We start from the raw sequence: 24,660 nt of genomic DNA on the forward strand, positions 1-24,660 counted from the left end.
CATTTGCTTCTGGTGAATTAAGGAACTGACTTTAAGACTCTGTGCAATATTTATAGAGCATCCTACAAGTCCAGCCAATCTTCCTAACACAATTGCCAGCCCTATGTACTCAATTGAGGCTTCTCGCATCTGGTGAGTTGAGCCTTCTTAAAATCCTCTGCTTCGAGTGTGCTTGATATGAATTAGAGGAAAATTGAGGGATGGTTTGCTGCCTGAACACTTTTCCACTGATGCCTATCTAAAAAGCAATGAAAACTCAGCTCTTCTGCTAGTTCTCTCTCTCTCTTTTCCTGCAGTAGTGTGTTTGTGTCCCGTAGCTCTTGAATCCCTATTGCAAAGGTTTGCAGTTGTGATAGCCGGACTGTGTTAACAGATAAGGTGTTGCTGTCCTTTATCTGCCACATTGTTTCTCTCTAAAATGACACAGGCTGAGGGTACATACCCTAAGGGGCTCGCATGCCTCCGAAATAAGAACAAAGCAAGGTGACATTATTCCTAGTAAAAAAGAACAGCACCAAACCCAGGGAGAGGAAGCTCCCTCTTAGGTCTTACTCTGTAACACAAGGGGCATATTATCAACGGCCAGCCATAATTATCGCTGGCCGTGCTCAGCGATAATTTTATTATCGCTGGCTATCTCTAGAATTTAACGCTCTGGTAGCGCGTTATTAACAACGCGTTACTCCAGGGCAATAAAAATTCCAGGGATAGCGAGGTTATCGCCGTTTTGCAGGGAACATCGCTGGTTTTCCAGCGATGTTCCCTGCAAAACAGCGATAACCTTGCTGATACGACCCACAGGGTCGTATTAGCATAATCCACCCCAATGTTAGGGATAGGTAAGTCTGCATTTTAGCAGACGTTAGTTATTGGAGAAAACAGCAGTTCTCTCTAAAAACTAAAAAAAACGAACGTGTGCTAAAATGCTGGGGCAGGCTTGTAAATATTGCGATGTGAACATCAGCGATATTTGCAAGGTAGTCCGTCCGGGGTACGCCCAGTGATGCCCACTTTGCATCTCATTAGAGATGCAAAGGGAGGCGTTGGGAAAAAGGGTGCTAACATGCGATTATGCATGTTAGCACCCTCTTGTAAATTGGGTGAAAGTTTTATCTACGCTTTTTTGTCTTTTTATGCCAAAAAAGCGTAGATAAAGCCCTTGTAAATATACCCCTGGGCTTTCTTCTGAGGGGATCGTACTTATTGCCGAGTGGTTCTGCTGACCCCAGTGAAGCAGACCTTTAGGGTACAGGGCTGGAATGTTTAATTTGAAATAAGCTTTGTCCTGAATCCTGCCTAATGAAGGGGAATATATTTATTTGCAAATAAAGCTGGGTAGGACATCTTTGCTGGGGTACTGCTGGTACTTGCTCCTCTTTGTTGGGAAGTAATTATGGTTGAAGTATGCCTACTTTCTGAAAAGCAGTTGTTGCTCAGTACAGTAGTCTGGTTAGGACATGTGAAGTTCCATGTGCATGTGCAAGCAGCGTGTGCCGCTTGATAGACTTAGCAGGAATTTCTGAGGCAGTCAGGTTGGTTTAGAGAGTTTAACCTTAAAAGAGATAAAAACATTATGGGGCAAATTTACAAGCCCCTTGCGTCACTCTTGCGCTGTCGTTGCGTCACTGTTGCGATGCAGAGTGGCATAAGAGTTGCAGCTTATTTACAACGTGACGCATCTTCCTAGATGCATCACGTTGTAAAGCCCTGCTTGACGTTATACCTGCGTCAGGTAGATTTCACTGCGTGACTTTTAGGACGCAACTGCGATACGGCACCAGCAATGCGTGACTTTTCCGTCAACAGATGCGTCAGAATTTCTGACGCATCAGTCAATCCTTGCGCCTTGGTACGCCGTATTGTAAATAGGGCGCATCCATGGTGACGCAAGGGTTATGCATGGTGGCACAGGGAAAGGGACGCATCTTCACAGATGCATCACTTTCTTGTAAATCTGCCCCTATGGATTTGGAATAGTGCTTATGACCCCATGGTTAACTGATTGTGTGATCTCACCATCACAAGCGTCCGCCAACCCTCCACATTCTTTGGTGGACGAATTATGATCCCTTTGTTGATAGAGAGGACACTGACAATGCACCCCTTGTGTTAACCCTCTTTAGATCACTGGATAGAAAATGCTTTGGGGCCCTCGTGCCAGTGCCAACGAGTCTTCTCTGCATTCTTGTTCCATTGCAGGATGGTGATGGATCCATTTACTTACCTGTCAATCACTCTCATCACTCTCTTTGTCTTTCTGTTCCTTAGGTGGTAGTAGTGAATGGCTGTGGATCACTCTTTTCGGCGTTGGCTTCAGTTCTCTGTGATCCTGGGGGTAAGTCAGGAGTGTTTTCTGCTGGTACCAATGCATGACTGTGTTTACAGTGCACACACTGCATTTTGAGTGCTATGCAAATAAGACTTTGTAAGTGGTCTTGTAGACAGATGTGTGAATTTTGGAAAATGTATACATTTAGGTGGTACGAAAACAACAGTGGCTTCAGAGTGCTGAAGTTATCTACTGATTTTGCCGAAACACTGATTGCATCTGATTAATGGTTTATCAGTTAGTTATTAATATGTATGAATATACAACACAAACCTCTAGTTTTGGAATGCAGGAAGCAAAGCTATAGTGGTTACTGTAATAGTAAAACTGTTGGACATAGTATCACTAAGGCGTTCTGCTGCATTTGCACTCACACACTCTTGGTGGGGGGAGAGAACCTCATAAAAATAACAGTGAAGGGAGGCATGGCTTCAAACCCAGAAAAGATGGCCACCTGAAGTGGGAAAGCCGGCAGCCAGGGGAGATTGATTTTTTTATTTATTTAATCCGATTTTACAAAGCGCACACTTTATCCGAAGGTGTCAGTGGGCTTAACAAAAGGGACAAACCCTACCCCAGGACGCCCAATAGTGTCAGGTATTGATTCTTGCCTCGATCCACTGAGTAAGTTCTGTGACTTTTTTCTACGTCCAATATTCACAAAAACCCCTACTTGCCTGAGGGACACTACAGAGGTCCTAAATCTGATCGAAAATTTTGCCAAACCAGGAAGAATCACCCTTTTGGTCACCTGAGACGTCGAAGCACTCTACACTAACATCCCCCAGGACGCTACCCTGGAGGTGGTGAAGACCATGATGCAGAACATTGACCCGTGGCCGTATGAAACACCAGTCCTATTTATCTGTGAGTGTGCCTCATTGGCCCTCAAGGAAAACTTTTTTACTTACCAAAAACAACTGTATCACCAAATCCAAGGGACCAGCATGGGAAGCACGTTTGCGCCAAGTCTAGCCTGTATGTACATGGCAAATTTTGAACACAAATTAATTCTGGGGGAAAACAACCCCTACAGAGAGAAAATAATGATTTGGTGAGGTAATATTGATGATATTCTGCTCTTCTGGAGAGGAGATAGAGACCAGTGCACAAAATTTTGTGAATGGCTGAACACCCTTGACCCTTTTTTAAGATTTACAGGGACAATATCAAAGGAGAACGTCGCATTCTTGGACCTCTGGATTAAGGAACATTGTTAACAACAAATTACAAAAAACCAATGGACCACAATAGTCTCCTGATGTACGAGAGCCACCACCTCAAAGCACTCAGGAAAAACATCCCGGTGGGGCAGTTTTTACGCCTCTGCTGAATCTGTAACACAATTTGCAAATTTGAGAAATAATCTACTATTTTGTCAAACGACCTGATGGCTCGCAACTACCCATAGAGGACTATAGAATAAGCACATAAACGGGCTAGGAATAATCACAGGGAAGCCCTGTTAGAAGTGAAGGAGAAGTCCCAATCTGATTCACTCACATGTGTAACCACATTTACTCCTAACTCCAACTAAATCCAAAAACTGATTAAAAAGCATTGGAACATTCTAAAGACTGGGGCATCCAGACCTCGTCCATCTCCTCTGTTCTTGTTCCAACGAACAGAGAACTTTAAGGACCTCTTGGTTCATACACTACCTAAACTATCTAACACCACTCAACATACATTCTGGGCATTGCCACCTGTTGAGGGACACTACCCATGCTGGTCATTTTCCACGTGTCCACAAACAGGAGTATCTAAACAAATCGACCTTGGTCTGGCTAGACCATGGTTCCAAAAAAGACACAGGAACTGTAACACAAGGAATTGTATATATCTGATGACATGCCCGTGCGACATGCAATACGTAGGGATGAATACGAGACCCATAAAAGACCGCATCAGTGAACGCAAGAGCACCATACGATGCAAGAAGTTCAGCACAAAGCTGCAGAGTCTCCTCCTTGAGAAGAGCCATGCCCCTAATAGTCTGAGATGGACCATCATTGAATTCAATCCTAATTGGACCCCTAGTACATTGTTGAGGCAGGAACAACGCTGGGTGTACCGGTTGAAATGTAACACACGGGGATTGACTGATGAGATACCCGGGGCGGAATTTGTCCCAAGAGGAACTAGAGGGATTTAGTCACCAGTAATTAGTAACGAGTGATCAGCACCATACGGCCAGTGAAGGGCACTGATTATCTAGTCAACCCCCTTCTATAGCATTTGTCATTAAGATCACAATATGGCTCTATAACCAATAACCGTAAACAAGTAATCAACCACATACTGGCCAGAGAAGGGTATAGTGACATCTAGCGCATTACCACAAGCTACTACCATTCCGAAGTGTTTTGCTGTTTGCATTCAGATATTTGAGAAAAAAGGCGACACACACTGGTGCCAAAGGGTATTGTGAGAGAGACCACACACCCCAGACCAACACACATCACAATGCACTGTTCGGCACAGGCTGTACATATACATCCCTAGTCATCATATGTGACTAAGGACATATGGTATTCAAAGCATAAAATGCATCCAAGCACGAATTAAACCGGAAAACCCCTGGGAAGACATTACATCCTTGCGAGCCATCTCTGTCCTTTTTTCCCCAAAAACAACTTTTCTGTTTGCTTCACATTTAAAAGAACACTATTTTCTTTGCTCGGATCACCTTTAACGAGCATGAAAAGACTACAACGGATTCAGAACTCGGCTGCCAGACTACTCTTGCATATCAAACCACGAGACCACATCTCCCCTGCCTTGAAAGCCCTGCATTGGTTACTGGTTGCCAGAAGATCCACGTTCAAGCTGCTTTGTATCACTCACAAAGCAATACATGGAATAGGACCACTCTTCATCAGGAATAAAATCACCAAACACATTCAACAAAGGAACCTCCGCTCTAAAGGAGCATCTCGCCTCAAAATCCCACCATACAAGAAAAAAACCATGGGTGGCACATCCTTCACTGTTCAAGCAGCCAAACTATGGAACTCTTTACCCCCCAACATAAGGTCCACCGACAACCACCTTATCTTCAGAAAACTACTCAAGATTTACAGCATATCCCTCTGTATATCAGCATTTGTTTTCACTATAGATATATACCTATCTTTGTGTATTACTTTGTATGAACAAGTAAAATAACTTTATGTTAAGAGAAAAAATAATACTAATGAATAAATAAATAAAAATCATCTATGGTCTACATGTACATACTTCCATTGTGCATCTATGTACCTTCCATGTACTTGGATCTGTGTGTCTGTTACTTTTTTTCTGAAAAAGCATATCGAATGCACTACCATATTTCTCATCCTATGCCTCTATCAATATCTTGAATCTACATATACTTACCTCCTATATGTATCTATATACTTTCAATGTCCTTATGGATCTATATATTTATCACTTTCTTCCAATTTAGCATTTCCAATTCACTACCCTATTTCTCAGCCTATACTTTGCTCAATATTTCTTCTAGCCCAACTTTCTGACTCATCTCAAACTTCTCTCTACTACTCCTTCCAATGCACTACCCTATCTCTCATCCCATACATCTATCAATACATCCTCTACATCTACTCTCTGATTTATCCCAAACCCCATACCACTACTATGATCACCAAAATAACCCTTTCTAGACTCTCTCCTACTCTACCCCTCCTTGGATCATCTGACACCTACTTTTACTATACCGATCCCCTAAAACAAACCTTTCTAAACTTTTCCCTCTGACTCCTCGCCTCCAAAACTCCTTTTTACTCATCCAAAAGCCTCATCCTACTGCTAAGATGTAAAAAGAAAAAATCTGAAACAAATCCTTCACTCTTTTATCCCTCCACTATCCTTTGCAATCAAAATTAACAGACTAACATGTTCACTTCTTAAATTCCATATTCAACTATACTAATATACTACCCAAATAACTGAATAACATATCCACTACTCAAATTACTTCATATTTATACTATACTAATTTTCAACACTAATCCTTTATGGGTTCCGGAGTGGCATGCTACTCGCCAGAAAAGCGCTTCAACACCCTTCAGGGGTAACAAGTGCTATATGGATGCAAATCTTTCATCTCCTTTTATTCCTCTGCTATCCTTCTCACTCCAAGTAACTGACTAATATCCACCACTGAAATTACTTCATATTTCACCATATTAATTCACCACTAATCCTTTATAGGCTTCCTGAATAGCGTGCGTCAACAAGCGCTATATAAATACAAACCTTTGTCCTCCATCTATCCTTCTGCTATCATTCCAAATCCAAATAACTGACTAACCTATCCACCACTTAAAATGTATTTGCATGTTTCACCATACTAATTCAACACTATTCCTCTATGGGTCCCAGAGTAGCGTGCTACTCGCCGAAAAAGCGCTTTTACGCCTCGTCAGGAGTAGTAAGCGCTATATAAATGCAATTACAATACAATACAATTAGTACGTTAGATCAGCTAGACTCATTGAAGTAGCTGACTACGTCTATGAGACCATGCCCCCAGGCTCAGGCACAAGACTTCCCTGAGCACACTGTTTTAACCTCCAGTCCGGTTCATTTCTCCGGCTTCCGACCAGCGGCAGGGCAGGTATTGGGCCATTACGTATGGGAGCACTAGTGAGTATTCCTCTGCTGACTCTCAATCAGGAATACAGGTACGACCGGTATCGCGTTGGGCTCAATGTCCCACAGATATCCCCCTTTGATGCCGCAGGGATTCGCCGTGGAGGCACTCCATTCTATTAGAAGGGGTAATTTGTATGAATGCTTTGAATACGTGTTTTTCCTCACAGATACAATGAGTCACGTATTGGTACATCTGATAAAGAGTGGTTTGCACTATCAAGCGTGCATTGAACTGCTTAAGTAAACCATTACAGCCACACCTCCTTTTTTTCACTTATCGCTGGCTCTGTGTACACACCGGAATCAGTGGCCACCATGATTCAAATGAGTGTGTATGAAGGAATCGCAAGTGGAAAGCATGACATGCACACACGAGGCCAGTGCATGAGACCTCCAGACGTACTATAGATAATGACAGTAGTATATTGTCACACATGCACATGTGGCAATATGACAATGTCAAGGGCACATACTTCCGCACTTGCCACAACAAGATGCATGTCGTAACCTAATGCGCAGCTGCTGTAATTAAGTTGTATGTGGATAATATTTTATTCACTGCTAATTTTGTATGTCTCTATACGTTTGTGTTCCACTCCTGTTGTTTTTCTCCATCAGGTAATAACTGGAACACGATTAAGATGTTCCCATGAACGCTATGATGTATTCTCACCTTAATAGAGGAATCATGGGAATATAGGGTGTTCTTTTTCCCTGCTCCTATCTTTATTCACGAACGCACATTGCACGGTCCTGACAAAGCGCACTAGGATCCATTAGGTACCTTTTTCCTAGCGCGAAACATGTTGACCAAATTACACATTCAACGACAAACACACAGGCATTGAGAGCAGTAGAGTAATACCCTGACCTCTACTATATTTGTTACTAGAGGTGCTCCTACTCCCCTGTATAAATTCTTTTACGTTTACCTCATGGACTTACAAATAAAAATTGACTTCAGGGTACCTGGGGGGGGGGATTTTAAATACACTTTCACTTATCCCTTTTAGGTCCACACACCCGCATCGGAATGATGGATTCAACCCAGATCTGTGACTGGGGATGAGTGTTCGAAATGTTTCAACACTCAGACAATCATCTCCTTGGGCCCGATTCACAAAAGTAATCTGAGACAAAATCCTAATTTTACGACTTTAGGTATTCACAAAAGGTATTTAGGAGTAGTAAAGATAGAATTTTGTCTTAAGTTTGTCTTTAGTTTTGGTCTTAAGACAAAATCCTAACTTAAGTCGAAACTTAAGTTAGGATTTTGTCTTAAGACCAAAACTTAAGACAAACTTAAGACAAAATCCTAACTTTACTACTCCTAAATGCCTTTTCTGAATAGCGAAAGTCGTAAAGTCATGATTGTGTTTCAGATTACTTTTGTGAATCGGGCCCTTTGTGTTTGCTTTGTTCGCCCTAAGTTGGTAGGGTATGCCCAGACGTGGGTCCCTTGCTCACTTTGCCACTGGATTCAAGCTAGCCTGGCTGATTAGGGGTATTACCCTGAAACTGGTCCCAGGATGCTTGTTTCTGGTCCAGGGAAGACATGACTTGGCAGTTCGGGCAGGACCGTTCCCATGAGGCACATGGTAAAGTCTGGTTTGCATATAGCTGTGTCTGAACTGAGGTGCCGAAGGGAGCTAAAGATTGATGATGGATTCAACCCAGATCTGGGACTGGAGGTGAGTGTTTGAAATGTTTCAGCACTCTGTCCATCCTCTCTTTGTGTTTGCTTTATATTGAAAACCGACAGCAAATGATCGCCTGGCTCGATTGATCCATACATCCCTGGCGGCCATGCCTGACTCCTCTCCAGTATGTCAAATAAGACTCAGTTTCTCAAGTACAGCCCTACTTTTATATGATGGTGGCTATATGATGTTTAAAATGTGTATATGATGTATACAACATTTTTATAATGTTAAAAATGTGTACACATGCAAACAAATCTTACTGACTTCATACGCACAACCTCAGGTACCATGGCTTCTGCAAGCCACTTTCTGCACCCTGACAACATCACTCATGCCTCTACACTCATGTGTGACTCCTCTAAGGTAGAACATTATTTCAGGTGTCTACGTTAACTCATCTGCCCTCTTCTATGCGCACTTCTAAACCACAGGTGCTTCACCTATCAACTCATATCCACACACACACACACACCTTCCCTCTTCCACATCCACACTTTACACTCGCTCGCAACCTTACACACTCACCTACAACAATATCACACCCTACACTTACACACTTAGGGCCCGATTACGAGTTTGGTGCCGGCGCCCTGATCCCACGCCGCCAAACTCGACTGCCACTACGGATATGTATATTATATGCACATCTTATACAACAGGGAAACCTAGGGGTCTAAAAAAAGAGGATTATTAAGAACCTCTATATACTTGACTGGAAGTCTAAGGTAGTACAACCAGATACAGCCAAGGCAAAATAGTTCTGGCTTGGGACAAGGAATAATCAGACTAGAAAACGTTGAGGGTTCAAAGGAACTACAAAAAATCTGCACTTATTAGGACTACTACAAATGTATAACTGCCAGGTGCTCATTATGAATAGTGCAACTCTGATGCTTTTTATATATGTCGCCTTAACTTGGCAATATCTTATTAGCAACTCCAGAAGCTGTTCAATTGAGGCTAAACCAAGGTATTTCATCATTTAAACCATGGCTGTCTGTATGTAATTTATATACCCATTTCTGTTCTTTGTTAAACAAAAATTTGGATACATCCCTTATGTGAGAGGGAATAAAGGGTTTCTCAAGGACCGTCCAAGTGAACTCTGATTCTCCATGATTATGCTGTTTGAAGTGTTTTGTCAATTTTGAGACACTCTTCTTGCAACGGAAAGTACTTTTATGTTCAAGCATGCGCGTTCTGTCCTTTCTTGTAGTCATTCCGATATAACGCTCATTGCATGGACATTTTAATTGGTAAATCAGATTGGAGCTGTTGCAATTGGTGAATTGCCTCAACTCCCATGGTCGATTCAATGTCTATACTGGTCATGTTTGATGTCTGTGAGCACACCAAACATCCACCACAGGGGTGGTGTCTAGTGGCCGCCGGTAAATTCCACAATGTGCCAATAGTTCTTTTTGGTAACTCTTTTGGGTGGGTATGTACCAGGGAATCTAGCAGATTTTTTGAGTGTTTGAAAGCAAAGAGTGGATATTCAATCTTTTCATTGCTACAGTTAAGTAAACGCCAGTGTCGTCTAACTACTTTCTGTATAGCATTGGATTTGGTGTTGAATGTGCTGACAAATGTAAGGCGAGCCAAAGGTGGTTTTTCTGTGGAAGGCTCCAAGAGTGCATCGCTACTATTGTTAGTGGCTCGCTTCAGTGAGCGTCTAACTAGCTTAACCGGGTAATGTCTGGCTACCAATTGGTTAGAAAGAGTAGCTGCATGTTTTGCAAAAGTTTCTGGAGTGGAACAGTTCCGCCGGGCCCGGAGGAATTGTCCAAAAGGTAAATTGTCACGTAATGACTTAGGATGTTGACTCTCATATAGGAGTAGTGAATTTCTCGCCATAGGCTTTCGGAAAAGTTCACTTTCTAGGCCTGTTGAGTGGTATAAATAGATAGGTCCAAAAAGGAAATCCTTTTTTTGCTGGTCTCAATTGTAAACCGCAGTAACCTGTTTTGGATGTTTAACCACTCGTGAAAGCGAAGGACAGAATCAAGGTCGCCTCTCCACACGACCAAGATATCGTCAATATAGCGCTTCCACCATATTATTGAAGTGAAGAAAGGGTTCTCCGCTGTAAGCACGGACTCCTGTTCAAAACTATGAACATATAGGTTTGCCAGCGATGGAGCAAAAATGCTGCACATGCTGGTCCCTGAAGTCTGGAGGTAGATGGTATCCTCATATCTGTAGTAGTTACTCCTTCATGGCGATTTTAGCTAAGACCATTATAAAGGGCACTAGAGTAATGGAGTCGAGGTCCAACTCCCCCAGGATGGAGCTGATGGTATCCAAAGTCTCATCCTGGGGGATTGAGGTATATAATGATACGACATCCAAGGAGACCAGGTAATCTGTCTCCTGGTTGAACTCTATTCCAGGGATTACCCTTAGGACATCAGTTGTGTCTTTTAAATAGGTCGGCATGGTGTGCACTATAGGTCTTAAAAAGTGATCTACAAAATCCGAAAGCGGCTCTAGGACTGATCCTTGACCGGAAATAATCGGCCTCCCAGGAGGTGGTCTCTGGGCCTTATGCACCTTAGGCAAGGTGTAGAAATAAGGCATAGTAGGCTGTTGTGCCTGTAGAAACTGTGCCTCAAGGGGAAGTTATCCAACCTTCTGCCAAAGCTTCTTCCACCAAAACCTTGATCTCATTAGGCAGTCTGTCGGTGGGGTCTACTGTCAATGGCATATAAGAAGACCTGTCGCTCAATTGCCGTAAACACTCGTTCTTATAAGTGTCTGCATCCTGTATCACTATGGATCCCCCTTTATCAGCAGGTTTGATGATTATGGAGGAATCCTGTGTGAGTGTTTTAAGTGCTAGTCTCTCTGGTCTTGACAAATTATTATAACCACTCGTGTGAGACACCCAGATTTTATCAATGTCGTCCTTCACAGCCTTCTCAAAGGTCGCGACTTGTGCGGGTGTAGCGTATGTGGGTGGAAGGAAAGTGGATTTAATCCTTAGACCGGTGTTGACGTCACTTTCTTGATCAGTGACATCATTTTCTTTGTCTTTAAAGAAGTAGTGCAGTCTTAATTTGCGAAAAAACTGGGCTAGTTCTATTTGTAGTTGGAAGGGGTCCCCATTATCCGTGGTGACAAAGCCCAAACCCTTATTAAGAACAACTTCTTCTATTGCTGATAGGGTTCTACTGCTAAGATTCACTACCAGGCTGGGTTCTGATTCAGTATTTTTTATTCTTGGGCACCCCTCCTGGTGTGGCTCCGGGTACCTGCATGGGGTCCCGACGTGTCTTCCCAATGAACCTGCACCTGTACTTGCGTTGGTCTTCTTTTGCCTCGTGACCGACGAGGACCTAGTCCTAAAAAATACTGGTTGTTAAAATTCGAGTAGCCAGTAAAGGGCCCCATAGGTGGTTGAAAGGGGTGTTGAAAATTGCCAGGATGTCCCCAAGGTACCGGGGGCCACCATGGTTGCCCTACAGTAGTTTGTGGTACCCCAACATTCTGATATCTCCCTCTCCTTCCTCTGCCCCTTCCCATGTGTGGAGGAGGATTTGTGACATCTGGATCACTGCCAGAATCCGAACTGGTTCCTGAATAGTTAGATCCTAATCTCCTACCGATTTTGCTAAAGTCAGGGGCTTTGTAGGTGTCACTGGTGTAGGGGTATACCCGGTCCATTTTGAATTTAGCCAAATCCTTCTTGAATTTGTCTCTTTTTATCTGAAGTATTGAGTCACTAAAGTATTTGTTGTTCTTATCAGATTCATCCTTCTGTTTCTTGAAAATGAAAGGGGTGACTGTGGTCTTTATCTGTCCTGTCAGGACTTGTATCTCTATTAGAATGGCGTCTGCTACTCGCTTGGCTGTACTGATTATTAATATTAGCCAATCACGGGTGCAGCGCCAGGCTATTAGTGACCAATCCTTTAGAAAGGATTTGTCATTTAGAAAAAGGCGATGTGCATTCGTTACTATGAGGCCTAGAGGTGCACAACTTGCTCTCATATACTCAGCCATTGTTATGCCATGTATTTGGGTGCGAGAGTGTGATTTTCTAAGGGTAAGGACCTTGATCCAATCATCTATTGCACTCACTGATGGCGCTGGAAGTGTTTCTAGGATACTGGGCATGTTATCTAGAATGGATTGAAAAACTGAATCCTCATAAGCTAAACCACTGCGTTCAGCCATAATGAGAAAATGCTAGAGGAACAGGGTGCAATGACCTTTTTGAGAAGAACCACAGGTGTCAGAAACGAAAAGTACAAGTATATGAAAACTAATTCTGACACGTAATTAGTACCAAACTGCCTAGGGTCGTGCAGTTTTTTCAAAGAACCCGCAGCCGTAAACTGCTCTAATATATAAACAACAAACTATTAATAGAGGGTCCGAGGAATGTTTATAGACCAGCCTAGGTTAAATTCCTCACAACTCATACATATACAACAGGGAAACCTAGGGGTCTAAAAAAAGAGGATTATTAAGAACCTCTATGTACTTGACTGGAAGTCTAAGGTAGTACAACCAGATACAGCGAAGGCTAACTAGTTCTGGCTTGGGACAAGGAATATCAAAAATGAGGGCCACCAATGGTTGTAGAGGAAACACATTTTTAGGATTCCCATCAAAAGATTGTATGATCAATATTATCACTTGGTAATCCTATAAAGGTCGCATGTCTCTAGATCATTGAGACGGAGATCGTACCTTTTATCAGGCAAAGGGATTCCGACCCACAATCACTTTAGGACCATGTGACTCTGATCTGATGGGATCAAGTGCAGTGCAAGAAAAATTATGAAAGTGGTGAATTTAAAATAGGATAGAGAACCACAAGAAAAAAGATATTTTATTTATTTAGGAAAAGAAGGGCCTCTTCCTGTTAAAAACAAGAACAGTGCAGTAATATATGTATCTTGCAGTTTAACCAAAAACCTGCAAGGGGGCCAACATGTTTCAGCCTCTTGGGAATAGGACCCTAGGCTTTCTTCAGGGCCTCTGTTCCAACTTGTAAATGCTACTGCAAGTGATAGATAATGTGCTAAATTAATTAAAAATATTTTTAGTGAAATGAAGTGATAACAAAAGAAAGGATAATATTTTCCATCATCTGTTAAACTTCTCCGTGTCACCTGGTGTCTCAGACATCTGTAACAACAAACATATGATGAGCACACTAGTAGAATCATCCTTGTACCCATTGCACTGTCCAGGAAACATTAAAAACGCTCTATGGTACAGTAGTCTACTCACCCAGTGTGTCAGGGGAACAGACCTCACCTCTCCTGGACCTGGCTCAGGAATAGTGAGACCCCGCTCTGTGGAAGCAAGATATCCCGAGCTTTAAAGACAGCAGAAAGAACACTTAGAACTATACTGCTCTGTCCTCTACACATAGTATGCTCAGGGTTATATTTTCTTAGCCTCTCAGAGAAAAACTTGCTTCCTTCATCTTAACCCTGAATGACCCTAACCAATCAGGTACGAACCCATTTCTCTAGCTGTGTTCTAACAATCTCTTATAGTGGCCACTAGTATGGCAGTAGTTAGAAAAGTAACCTCTTGTCATCCTTAACTGCTTGAAGTTTGTTATGGAAGGAGATTTTCTCCATGATATCTCTGCCAGCCTTGGTTTGCGTCATTTCTCGTTAAGGGAGCAATTGATCCAGGGTTTAGAAAGTTTTCTGGGAGTCCTTTTGAGTTGCTTTGGATCTATTGAGTCATATATATATCTGTCATGGAGTGGATGTAATGTTTAGTAGGTCATACAGATTTGTCTAGTTAGGAAGCGGAGGAAGTAGGTTATTACTAATATAGGTTAGATTATTAACGTTGATGTTCCTCAGATCGTGTGACCGTTGTTTGGCCTAACGAAGTTGTCGTTGTCTATTCAACACCCTTTCCAAGATGAGAAATAAGAGGGTGAAGCCCTTGTTGTGGGTACGTCCGTTTCAGAAAGGGGCAAAGTTTAGGCCGGAGAGAAAAGCTTTGAAGGTGCACAGTAGTAGATCATTAGCATTGTTCCCTGTATTATTTGAAATCCCCAAGGAAGATATGGTCAGGGTGCTGGTCAGAGTTACAGGATATGGTCTCCATTTTTATTTCAAGGAAAAGATAGATCCTGTGGAGTATACAATCTATGTTGTCATTATTCCACATTTCAATCAGTTTAGATTAGGTCTAGTTATTGCCTAAGTATGAGGTCAGCAATATCAGCAGCATGCCTTACAGCTGACCTGCAATTAAGAAGCATCGATGTGGCATTAACTCCCACATGCACCAAACTGAAAACCGGTCACAAACGGGCAGATTTGCAGAATCAGCCCCTTTGCGACCGGTATTTTTGCATTTGGGCTGCATCATCCCAAATGCAAAAATTACAATTGCAATTGCATTTAAGGAATCGCAAATTGCGATGCCAAAAATGCAATGCATGATGAAATTTAAAATAGCTATTTTGGTATTTGTGGACGCAAATTACCGTCAAATGAAACTTGATGGTAATGTGCAAAAACTTTGAATAATGCACTAAAGTGAATTTTCCATCGTTCCTGGGTACACACAGACATGCCCTTGGGGTATGTGTTTGTGCAACATGGGTTACCATTACAATTTCGGGGGTGCAACAGGGTGTCCTTTTGACACCCTTGCACCCTTGAAATTGCATCCGCAATTTGCAAGTACCTAATGGGTACTCGCAAATTGTAGGCCCATAGGAATGAATGGGAAGCCATTCCTTAATTGGTACTCGCCATTTGCAACTCGCAATTAAGGAATGTGTAGGAATTGCTATTTCTTAGCGATTCCTACATGCATAGGCTTTTGCAACTCCATAATTGTGATTCCTTAATAATCGCAATTAAGTAATGGCAAAAGCCTACCTTGATGCATGTGGGGGTACGTTACTACTGCTTACTCAAACAAGCTGTACATTGGATTCACCCAAACCCTCTGCTCCCCCACCTCTCTGAACAGACATCGAGATAGGTCTGCTCTCGTCATTCACACCCCTAGCTGCTATCACAATGAATCACTTTAAGCCCATACAAAACTCAAGTTTAATCAGGGAATTAATAAAGGCAGTAAAACGCTGGGACAGCAAATACACTGTCAAACGTAACCACTCTTCCTACGCCTCCCTATAGGCACAAAATGAAAATTGACAGTAAAATCTTCCACTGGTCATCGCATAACCTTTTATACATTAAAGATGTGATTGATAGAGCCAATCTGATTCCCTTCTCTCTCCTACGAAAGCCCTTCAACATCCCTGACAAGAGAATTTTACACCTCCCTCAAACTCAGAGTTACGATTAACCACAATCAATCCTTCCTAAACCCACAAAATCCAAGCATTCTAAATAAACTAGCTTTAGTCGCATCTCAGTACCAACAAATCCTTCCCAAACACACTCCCAATGCCATACAAAAATCTCAAAACAAATTGTTAGTCTCCTTCCTTAAAGGAGGCTATACTCATCTTGCTGAGAAAAACTGGTCCCAAATATGGAAACATATTACTAAGTTCAAATCCCCCCCATCATCTCAAAGTGTAAACACTGGCTGCTACATAGATCCTTCTGGACCTCGGACAAACTCTTTAGACAGGGCCCATTAAAGTTGAACAAATGTTGGAGCTGCTCAACCATGGTTGGTGACCTCGAACACTTGCTATTTACTGGTCCTCTGCACCATTCGTACTGGGAAGATATCAACAAAAACATAAACAACATATTCCATTGTAATAACTATGGACCAAACCTCACATGCTTAACTGGACTCTTCCTGATCCCCCCACTCACTTAACTAGGCAGAACTACTACTATTTGAGTTACTACTCACGTTAAGAGTCAAAACGATGTGATTGGTAAAAGACTTCAAATCTATTTATTACCACACTTGGTGAGCCTGGGTATGCTTCCTCAGATACTCGGAAAATATGCGACCCTCCTCACGTCTTTATTTTTGACTGTTTCTCTCTCTGACACTTTTCTTTCCACTCTTCGCTGATGTGAACTATCCAATACATTTTGCTGATTTGATCTGCAATGCTTTCATATTGCTGTTTATGAACTTTACAAATTGTTTTTATTGGCTTCTCACATAAAATGCAAAATACCACTGTACTCTCTTTACTTCTTGTCTATCCTCTTTTATTGTATTTTTTATTTTATTGTACTCTCTTTACTTCTTGCCTATCTTCTTTTATTGTATGAACATGTTAAAAAAATGTTAAAAAGAAATTAAAAAAACAACAATAATAGAGTCTTCTCTGGACATATTCAAACATCATCTGTATGAAAAGAAATGTGTATGTATTGATCTGCCATCAGTGTGCATTTTTCTTATTCTTTACAATGATCCTTCTTCCTTGTATTGTGTTTTAGATGCTGTGCTGATTGCCACTCCCTTCTATGGCGGGATCAAGCAAAGCATCTTTCTCTATAGTAACGTCAAGATGGTTTATGTTCATTTAGATAGCAAGGTATGACCTGTGCCCCATCTATTGTAGTCAGAGCAGCACCACCACTGAAGAGGTAACAATAGTCTTTTGAGCTTTTCAGCACATGCCAGGAGACTGCAAAATTACCCACAGCAGGTTAAATTCCGGCTGCAAATGCCAGACATGTTTCCATCCATTAGGTTATTGAAGTGGCTCTTAAAAAAGTCCATATTTACAAAGTCCTCATTGGATTGGCATAACAAAGGCTGTGAAGATTTGAGTAGGTATCAACACAAAATGAAAGGCACTTAGTGCTTGACTCACCTTCCACTCCATACATCTATTTTTATCAGTGGAAAAGATGCTTCTAGCTGCCACAAAACACTGAATGGACTGTCACACTGACCAGCAAGCTAGACTAATGCAACACTCTTTAAGTAGAAATCTCCATACAACTTCTACACAGAGTCCAGACCGCTCAGAATGCCAAGACTCACATCATATCATATCATATTTTATTTATGTTTTTGGTCAATAAAAAACGTTACACATTTATTCATTCATTACTTTTAGGCTGTGCAGTTTTAGGTTTAAACCTATAATAACTGGTAAAACCCCACTGAAAGAGAAAAAGCCCTCACCAGTAAAAGCATATAAATACTGTAAAAACACCTGCACAATCACAAACTAAATGCCAGTTAAAGAAAGGAAAATGGGTGCAAATAAGTATTTTTTTTCCTTCCTGTTATACAAGCTAGCAGTAAGAAAGTCTGGCCTAACATTATTGTGCTTGAGTTTTGTTGTTTAGGGATGCCACTAAAATAGTGGTTCTTCTTTAATCTGTTTTTTCAGTTCTGTGGTCTTTGGTCTAGAGATGCAGAGTTTCGAGGCATGCTTTAGGTCTTGTTTATTTATTTTATCAACTGTAGAGAATCAGGAAATATCAAAATCACATTTGAATCTTTCATTGATAGGTAAATTGGCTGGTTTCCTAAGAATCTTTCCTAATATGTGTCATCACATTTACCCACAGAGAATGGGTAAAAACCCTTAATACATCAGCCTCCAGGTTCTAGTGAGTCAGTATTGATAGTAGGTAAATTGCCAACAACTCAGGCTTTAAACATTCAATGCAAGGTATAGTGACAAGTATATGTAAAAAGAGCGCTATCACCAAGCATCCGAGATAGTGGTTAAAACATGACACTAGACTTTTGGGAAAATATGGAATGCAGTGTCACTTGGAATGCTCTGCAAAAAAGGTTCTTTCCAAGTTCAACAAAGATTGGAGTGATATTGTTTCTATTTGCAGTGATTCAGCTATGTATATGAACATTTTGTGTGATGATCGGTCAAAATTGATACCTGTGCTGAAGTGCTTCTCTGTAAGAGATCCTTGCCACTTGTTAGAAAGTATGCTGAAAGCATCTTTACGTTCAGAGTTAATAAGGAATGCTTTTGACTTTTTAGTCCATTCTGAGCACTGTTTTATTATGCACAGGAACTAAGACGCAAATATTTACCATTTTGTGCTTTGTGTGGCATTAAACAATGAGTCATTCCAACTGTGTCCTTTAGGTGATGGTTCTCAGTCCAAGGGGCTCTGAATGCTATATTATCCATGTGGTAACCGTTTACAGAATTTTTGCTGAGTGATGATGCCAAGGGCAAGAAATGTGAGGATCTTTGGTCACTTATTGATAGTGATGTGAAAAAAAGTACACTCTACTGCATTCTTAGATGATTTTTACAGGAAAACATAACTGCTGTAGTTGACATAATAAAATAAACTACAGTCTGAAAATACCCTTTTTTGCCAAGTGTTCAGCATAATTGGTGTAAATGTGAAACATCTCCTTGAGAATATGCTGGGTGGCACCTTTAGTGACTTTGGCACTGCAACATGTTCAGTGTAAGAGTTCGAGCCATTTGGCAAGCAAAGCAGTGATGAAGAGCAATTCAGGAACTTTTTTTACAATGTATGAGAAATGGCTTTCAATGATGCATAGAAATGTCCCTTCACCACAAATGGCATTTGAAGTCAACGAAACCTCACTGTGATACTCTGTTCTAGATCCCTTCCATAAAGGGGAATTTCGTCAGTAGTTTCAAAAGTGCTGCTACATTTTTGACTGCTTCAATAACTCTGAGGGCATAAGTGCCCAGATCAGCGCACATGCTGCAGAACTTGCTCTGAGACTGGCAATCTTCAAGTGAACCAGTATTGGCATGGAAAGCTATGTAAGTGGCCGGAATTAACAAATTGTGTACTGGCTGTTTTGGCGTTGCCTAGCTCAAATGCCAATGTTAATAGGGCCTTTTCACAGAAGTTTACAGGGGAAGGAAAGAGCGAGCACACATGACCAAAGACTCACTGAAGAAGTATTGTATGGTGTACTACAATTAGGTTAATTTGCAAAAATCTATTTGGACCTCATACACACTATACACCATACCTACACTGTCTATTTACCATGCGCTATCAGTGCAGAAAGCAAGCAATAATAAAAGTGAAACGTTCCATAAATACCGGAAAAACACTGTTTCTGTAGTTTTTAATGGCGCGAAAATGTGTAACCACTGTTTTTCAAGGTATTGAAATCACTTCAAAGCATTGAAAAAACCCCACCATAATTTACCAAAAATAGAAACTGAAAACAGGAAAGCCTAATTACATTTCATAAAAGTGATCATAACTTATGTTTCTGACGACTCTTTTAAAACAAACTTGTATTTCCATTTTAAAAATAAGTATAACAATGACATTAATACTGTTCTAGTATGTCCTCAATTTTAAAAACTAGCTACTCTGTACATGGCATTTTTTCTCAGTGCTTTATATAAACGCATTATTCAATATACGCAAGCTAGTTTTTAAAGTGCTATTATGCAGAAGTGCATTTTAATTCAAATGTCTTCTTTCTTGTTATCACAGGTTTTAAATTGATTGCTCTAAGGCTTTCATGTTTATTTGTTACTAATTTTACTCCCCGGTATATAAATGGTATAGAGGAGCCACCCAACCAATGGGTTACTGCTTGCCAGCATGTTCTTATTTCTAGTTCTCTAAAGATTCTTTTCAGCATTATCTTTCTTTCTGTCAGGTAACTCGGGCAAACACAGAATAGGTGTGTCAGAGTTTCTTCCTCATATTTTCATAAACAGCATTTTTTGTTCGATGTCTGATCCTTCCAGGATGTTTCCGTTCTTTCATTTCTCATTTTCCAAAACGGTACTGCATAAACTGGAGTTTTATTCTTGATGAAAAGTGTGCTGTAAGATAATCCTGATGCCGTAGTTTTTTGTAGAAATTAATCACTGTCGAGCCATGACGTCTGAGTGCAATGTTTGCCTTATCTGTTAAGTCTGAAAGATGCTTATTAGTAGCTGTTATCACTTTATAAAAGCCTGATTCCCAATACTTGCACTCCTGGCGTCTTCTATTCCAAGTTCCTCGATAGTCTATTTTAGATAGGTTAATTGACCCTCTTTCTGACGCGTGTAATATCCAACATAGTTTTATAAAGGCTCCTTTGCATTGGTATTTTTGATTTAGCAGCCCAAACTCCAAACGCACCTGTACTAGAGATGCCTTCTGCACGTCCTTTCAAGGTCTCCATACCATAAGTCACTGTTGACATTAACTGAGCACTCATCACTGTTAAAAGATGGTCAAATGAAGGACAGCTCAGTTTCTTTTTTAATGTTCTTAAGCCATAATTTAAGGATTGCGCTTTCACCTGCATTGTTTCTATGTTGTTTACCTTTCATTTGATGGTCCATGATAAATCCTAAGTATTTATATGTCCTAACTTCCTCAACTTTGTTCCCTTCCAAAAACCAGGTGTACTTCTTGCTTAATCTTCGAGTCTACCAACAACACAACTTTAGTTTTCTTCAGATTTGTCTCTAGCCCTTTTTTAACCATGTATGTTGTGTCCATACTTCGCTGCAGTCCTATTGGTGTTTACCTCAATAAGACAATATCGTCAGCGTACTGTTGATATTCCATTTCTTCGTGAGCCAGTACGGGCGGTTGAGAGTTGGCGTTCCGTATACTTTGTGATAGGTCTGCTAAATATATATTGAAGTGGCATGGAGCTAATACACATCCCTGTTTTAATCCTTTATTTGTGTAAACTTTGTTCGTTACACTCTTGCCATCACCTATTTTGACCTGGGTCAAGGATTATGTATATTGCTCTTTAATTGCATTTAAAAGGCTTTTCGGTACACCCCATGCAGCCATCTTTTTTCACATGTCATCCCGTGGCACTCGATCAAAGGCAGACTACAGATCTACAAAGCAGGCATATAGCTGCATTTTCCTTATTTTATCCTTTTCTGCCAACAGTATCAGGGCTGTCAGATTTGTTAGGGTCCCCATTCCTGCCCTAAACCCTTTTTGTGGTTGGGGCAAGATGTTGTCTACTTCTAGCCACGATTTTAGGTGCTGCAGAAGACAGGCTGTATATAGCTTTGCCTCCACATCCTTTAATGCTATGATTCTATAGCCTGTTGTTAATTGAGGATTTCCGCTTTTATATATGGTCTGGAAAATGCTGCCTTTCCAGGAGTCTGGGACGGAGTTCGTAATATATAGCTCATTAAATAATGGGGTAAAGTATTCTGCCAAATAAGATGGTTTTTCTTTAAATAGAGCATTAGGTATAGCATTTGGTCCTTCTGCTCCCTCTGACTTTAGATTCTTTATAGTTTTTTCAAGATGGTTGACTTCCACGACCAGTGTGAAGTTTTCCAAGCTGCTTTTTATATTCTTTTTTATCGCTTTTATCATTTGATGATACCAAGCTTGGTATTTGGCATATACTCATATTTCTGTCATTCACCATGTGATCTTGCATTCCTTTTGCCTCGCTATTAGCATATATTTCCCACATGTGTTTTTCCCACAAAGCAGCATTTATACCTGCGTTTTGCTGTTGTGTGTACCCTACAGACAGGCCATTCATCAATTGCCAGAATTGTTTACTTTTCCGTTGTCGGCTTGCTAGGAGCAATTTGTTCCACGGGTCCGTTTGACATCTTATTTTTGCTTCCCAGCAGTTTTTGTTATACTGAGTTTTCAGTTCCCGTAATCTGTTTTTCTCACTTCTTTTCCCTTGCTTAAGCTGTTTTATTAGAGTTCTGCTTTATCGTAAGATTAGCATTTTTTCTCTGCGTAGTTTATTGCTGTGCTATCTTTGCCTTTTTGTTCCTTTGCTTTGCTTTATATTCCCTTTGATCCAACAAGTCTGCCTTTTTATTGTGAACTTTTCAAGTAGTGTGTTTATTAATCGTTCCCATACTATTTTTAACTCCCCTTCTTTTATTTTTTCACTTTCCTCCCTTTTTTTTTATTTTTTATTGTATCCGGAGTTCCAGCTTGTGTATATACCTCCTTTAATATCCTTTCCATCCCTTTACCCCTCCATTTCAAACTTTTTAAATTATATGTTACAGGGGCCGAGAGTAGGTTGTTTGATGCTTGATACAGCTCTGTCATATATTATATTCCAATGATCTGTGGAGAGCGATCACTCTCCATACGGGGACAAATTTGAAAGCGACATACTCGCTGCATTGCGGCTTCATTTACTAGGGTGTGATCTATAGTTGGACTCGTATTCCCACTGATAATGTAACAGCTGCTGGTGTGTCTTCTTTTATAATTTCAGTTCAAGAGCCTCAATCCCATCTTTTCCGACTTGTTTTTATTAATATTCTCAGTTTCGCACTGGTTCCTTGTGTTCATGTTTTTACATGGGTTAATGTTGAAGTCGTCTGAAAATTATGTAAATTGCCTGTTTATATTGTCTCTGAATTGTTTTTAATATTTCATATAGAATTTTCAGCTTTTTCTCTTTTAAATCCTATGTTGGGTGGATATAGACATTCATTACTATAATGGCTGACTGATCCTTACTCTCGTTCTCTCTTACTATTCTTTTTCCTGTATACAATTTGTCCAAATTTCTAAATGTTCGAGTTGCCATTTGAACCTTGGCAAACAGTAGAGTGCTAATTCTCCTTTTGAATGGCCAAATTTTGACGTAATTTCTGCCATTACATGATAACTTGTGTATCCAGTAATTTGTATTGGCTCTATGCACCAAGTTTCCTGCATCAGAATTATATTGTGCATTTGGAGAAATTCTGTTACCTCTTAATACTGTAGAAGATTCTCAAGCCCATGAACGTTCCAGGAGCGGATTTTCAGCCGCTCTTGCCCCCTTGTTGATCTGGTGATCTTTTTGTCAGGACTGAGTTATTGCTCGCCTGATGTACTTCCCGACTCTTCCTGGATTGTTGCTCTGTTGATGTTCTGATCATCTGCTTGATCTGTTCCTTGCTAGGGTACTTGATAATTCTTAAGTCTGCTCCTGTATCTCCCTTTAAGATAGAGGTACCTCTTTAGTTTTCAGGCAGTAATGGACCTGGGTGGAAGGAAGATTCAATGAATTGTAACTCTATCCCTCATGCCCTGAAAATAGTGTGATTATTCTTGATTTGTACTATTATTTCCTTTGAGTCCCAGTAGGTCATTGTTGCTTCTCTATTGCTTCCGTGAGGATGAAGCACAAATTCCACGGATGTCAAATCCGTGTATTTGATGTGGCCGAGGTCTCCTATTTCCTCGATTCATTTTAATATTGTGCCTCTATTCAGGTTATTGAATCGTCCACGTGAAACATAGTTTGGTATTGATAGTAGCTTGTTTTCACTAAACTACTTTTTTGCTTTTTGCCTCTCTAAATTACTATTCTCATGTGGTTTATTTGTTGTATTAAGTGTAGTGCTACAATCTTGCTGTCCGCCTTTTATCCATTGTTTGTTTGTGTCTCTGTTTTCTTCAAGAATTGGTTTCACAATTCTCTGATTTTGTTCCTCTTTTTGCCTTTCCTTACTCACTGTAAACAAAAATTCCTCCTTATGTACTATTACTCTCTGTTCTTCTCTTTCTTCCTTTTCTAACATACTGTTGTGTGTTATAGTCTTGTGCTAATTTTCTTTTGTCTGTTGTACTGCTACACCGCCCACTGAATTTTTCATTGCTTCTCTTGCTAGACCCGGGTGCAATTCCTCCCGAAATATCCCTTCTGGGCAAGTTGCTTGTTGTTCGTTTTTTATAATTGGTAGCAAATTGCACCTAGGATCCTGTGATGCTTCCAGTGTGCATTTCCTCCACCTTTTTGGGTGTCTCCACATCCGTTGTCTGTTTATTTGTGTTCTGATTGAATAATTGCAATATGTTTTTTGTTGTAGCTGTTTTCCCTTATTTCTTGCTTTACTTTGTCTTTTCGTTTCCCTTTTTGTAACAATTTGTTCTTGCTCTTGTGCTTGTACTTCTGCTCCTGTCTCTCCACTCCCCTTATTTAACTTGCCAGTGTTAGGTGCTGTATAAAGATTGAGCAATTTTTCATTTATTGCTTTTTCTAATCCTTTCCCTGTTAATTGTGTAAGGGGAGCGAGTTCTGCTCTATGCAAGTTACTTAAACACTGTTTTCTATCATTTGTCCATGCTTATTCTTCCA

At 40.7% G+C, this 24,660-nt stretch overlaps 1 protein-coding gene across 1 annotated transcript in view; it reads left to right on the plus strand.

The window, feature by feature from the left end:
* Window positions 1-24,660, plus strand: part of LOC144826356 (1-aminocyclopropane-1-carboxylate synthase-like protein 1) — a 213,193-nt gene that overhangs the window by 95,834 nt on the left and 92,699 nt on the right. Inside the window, exons 6-7 of the mRNA XM_078684684.1 lie at window positions 2,269-2,335; window positions 17,070-17,167. Of these exons, the coding sequence (XP_078540810.1) occupies window positions 2,269-2,335; window positions 17,070-17,167 (165 nt within the window). The remainder of the gene's footprint in view (window positions 1-2,268; window positions 2,336-17,069; window positions 17,168-24,660) is intronic.

The sequence above is a fragment of the Lissotriton helveticus genome, chromosome 3_2 (assembly GCF_964261635.1).
Source record: "Lissotriton helveticus chromosome 3_2, aLisHel1.1, whole genome shotgun sequence".
Classification (NCBI taxonomy): domain Eukaryota; kingdom Metazoa; phylum Chordata; class Amphibia; order Caudata; family Salamandridae; genus Lissotriton; species Lissotriton helveticus.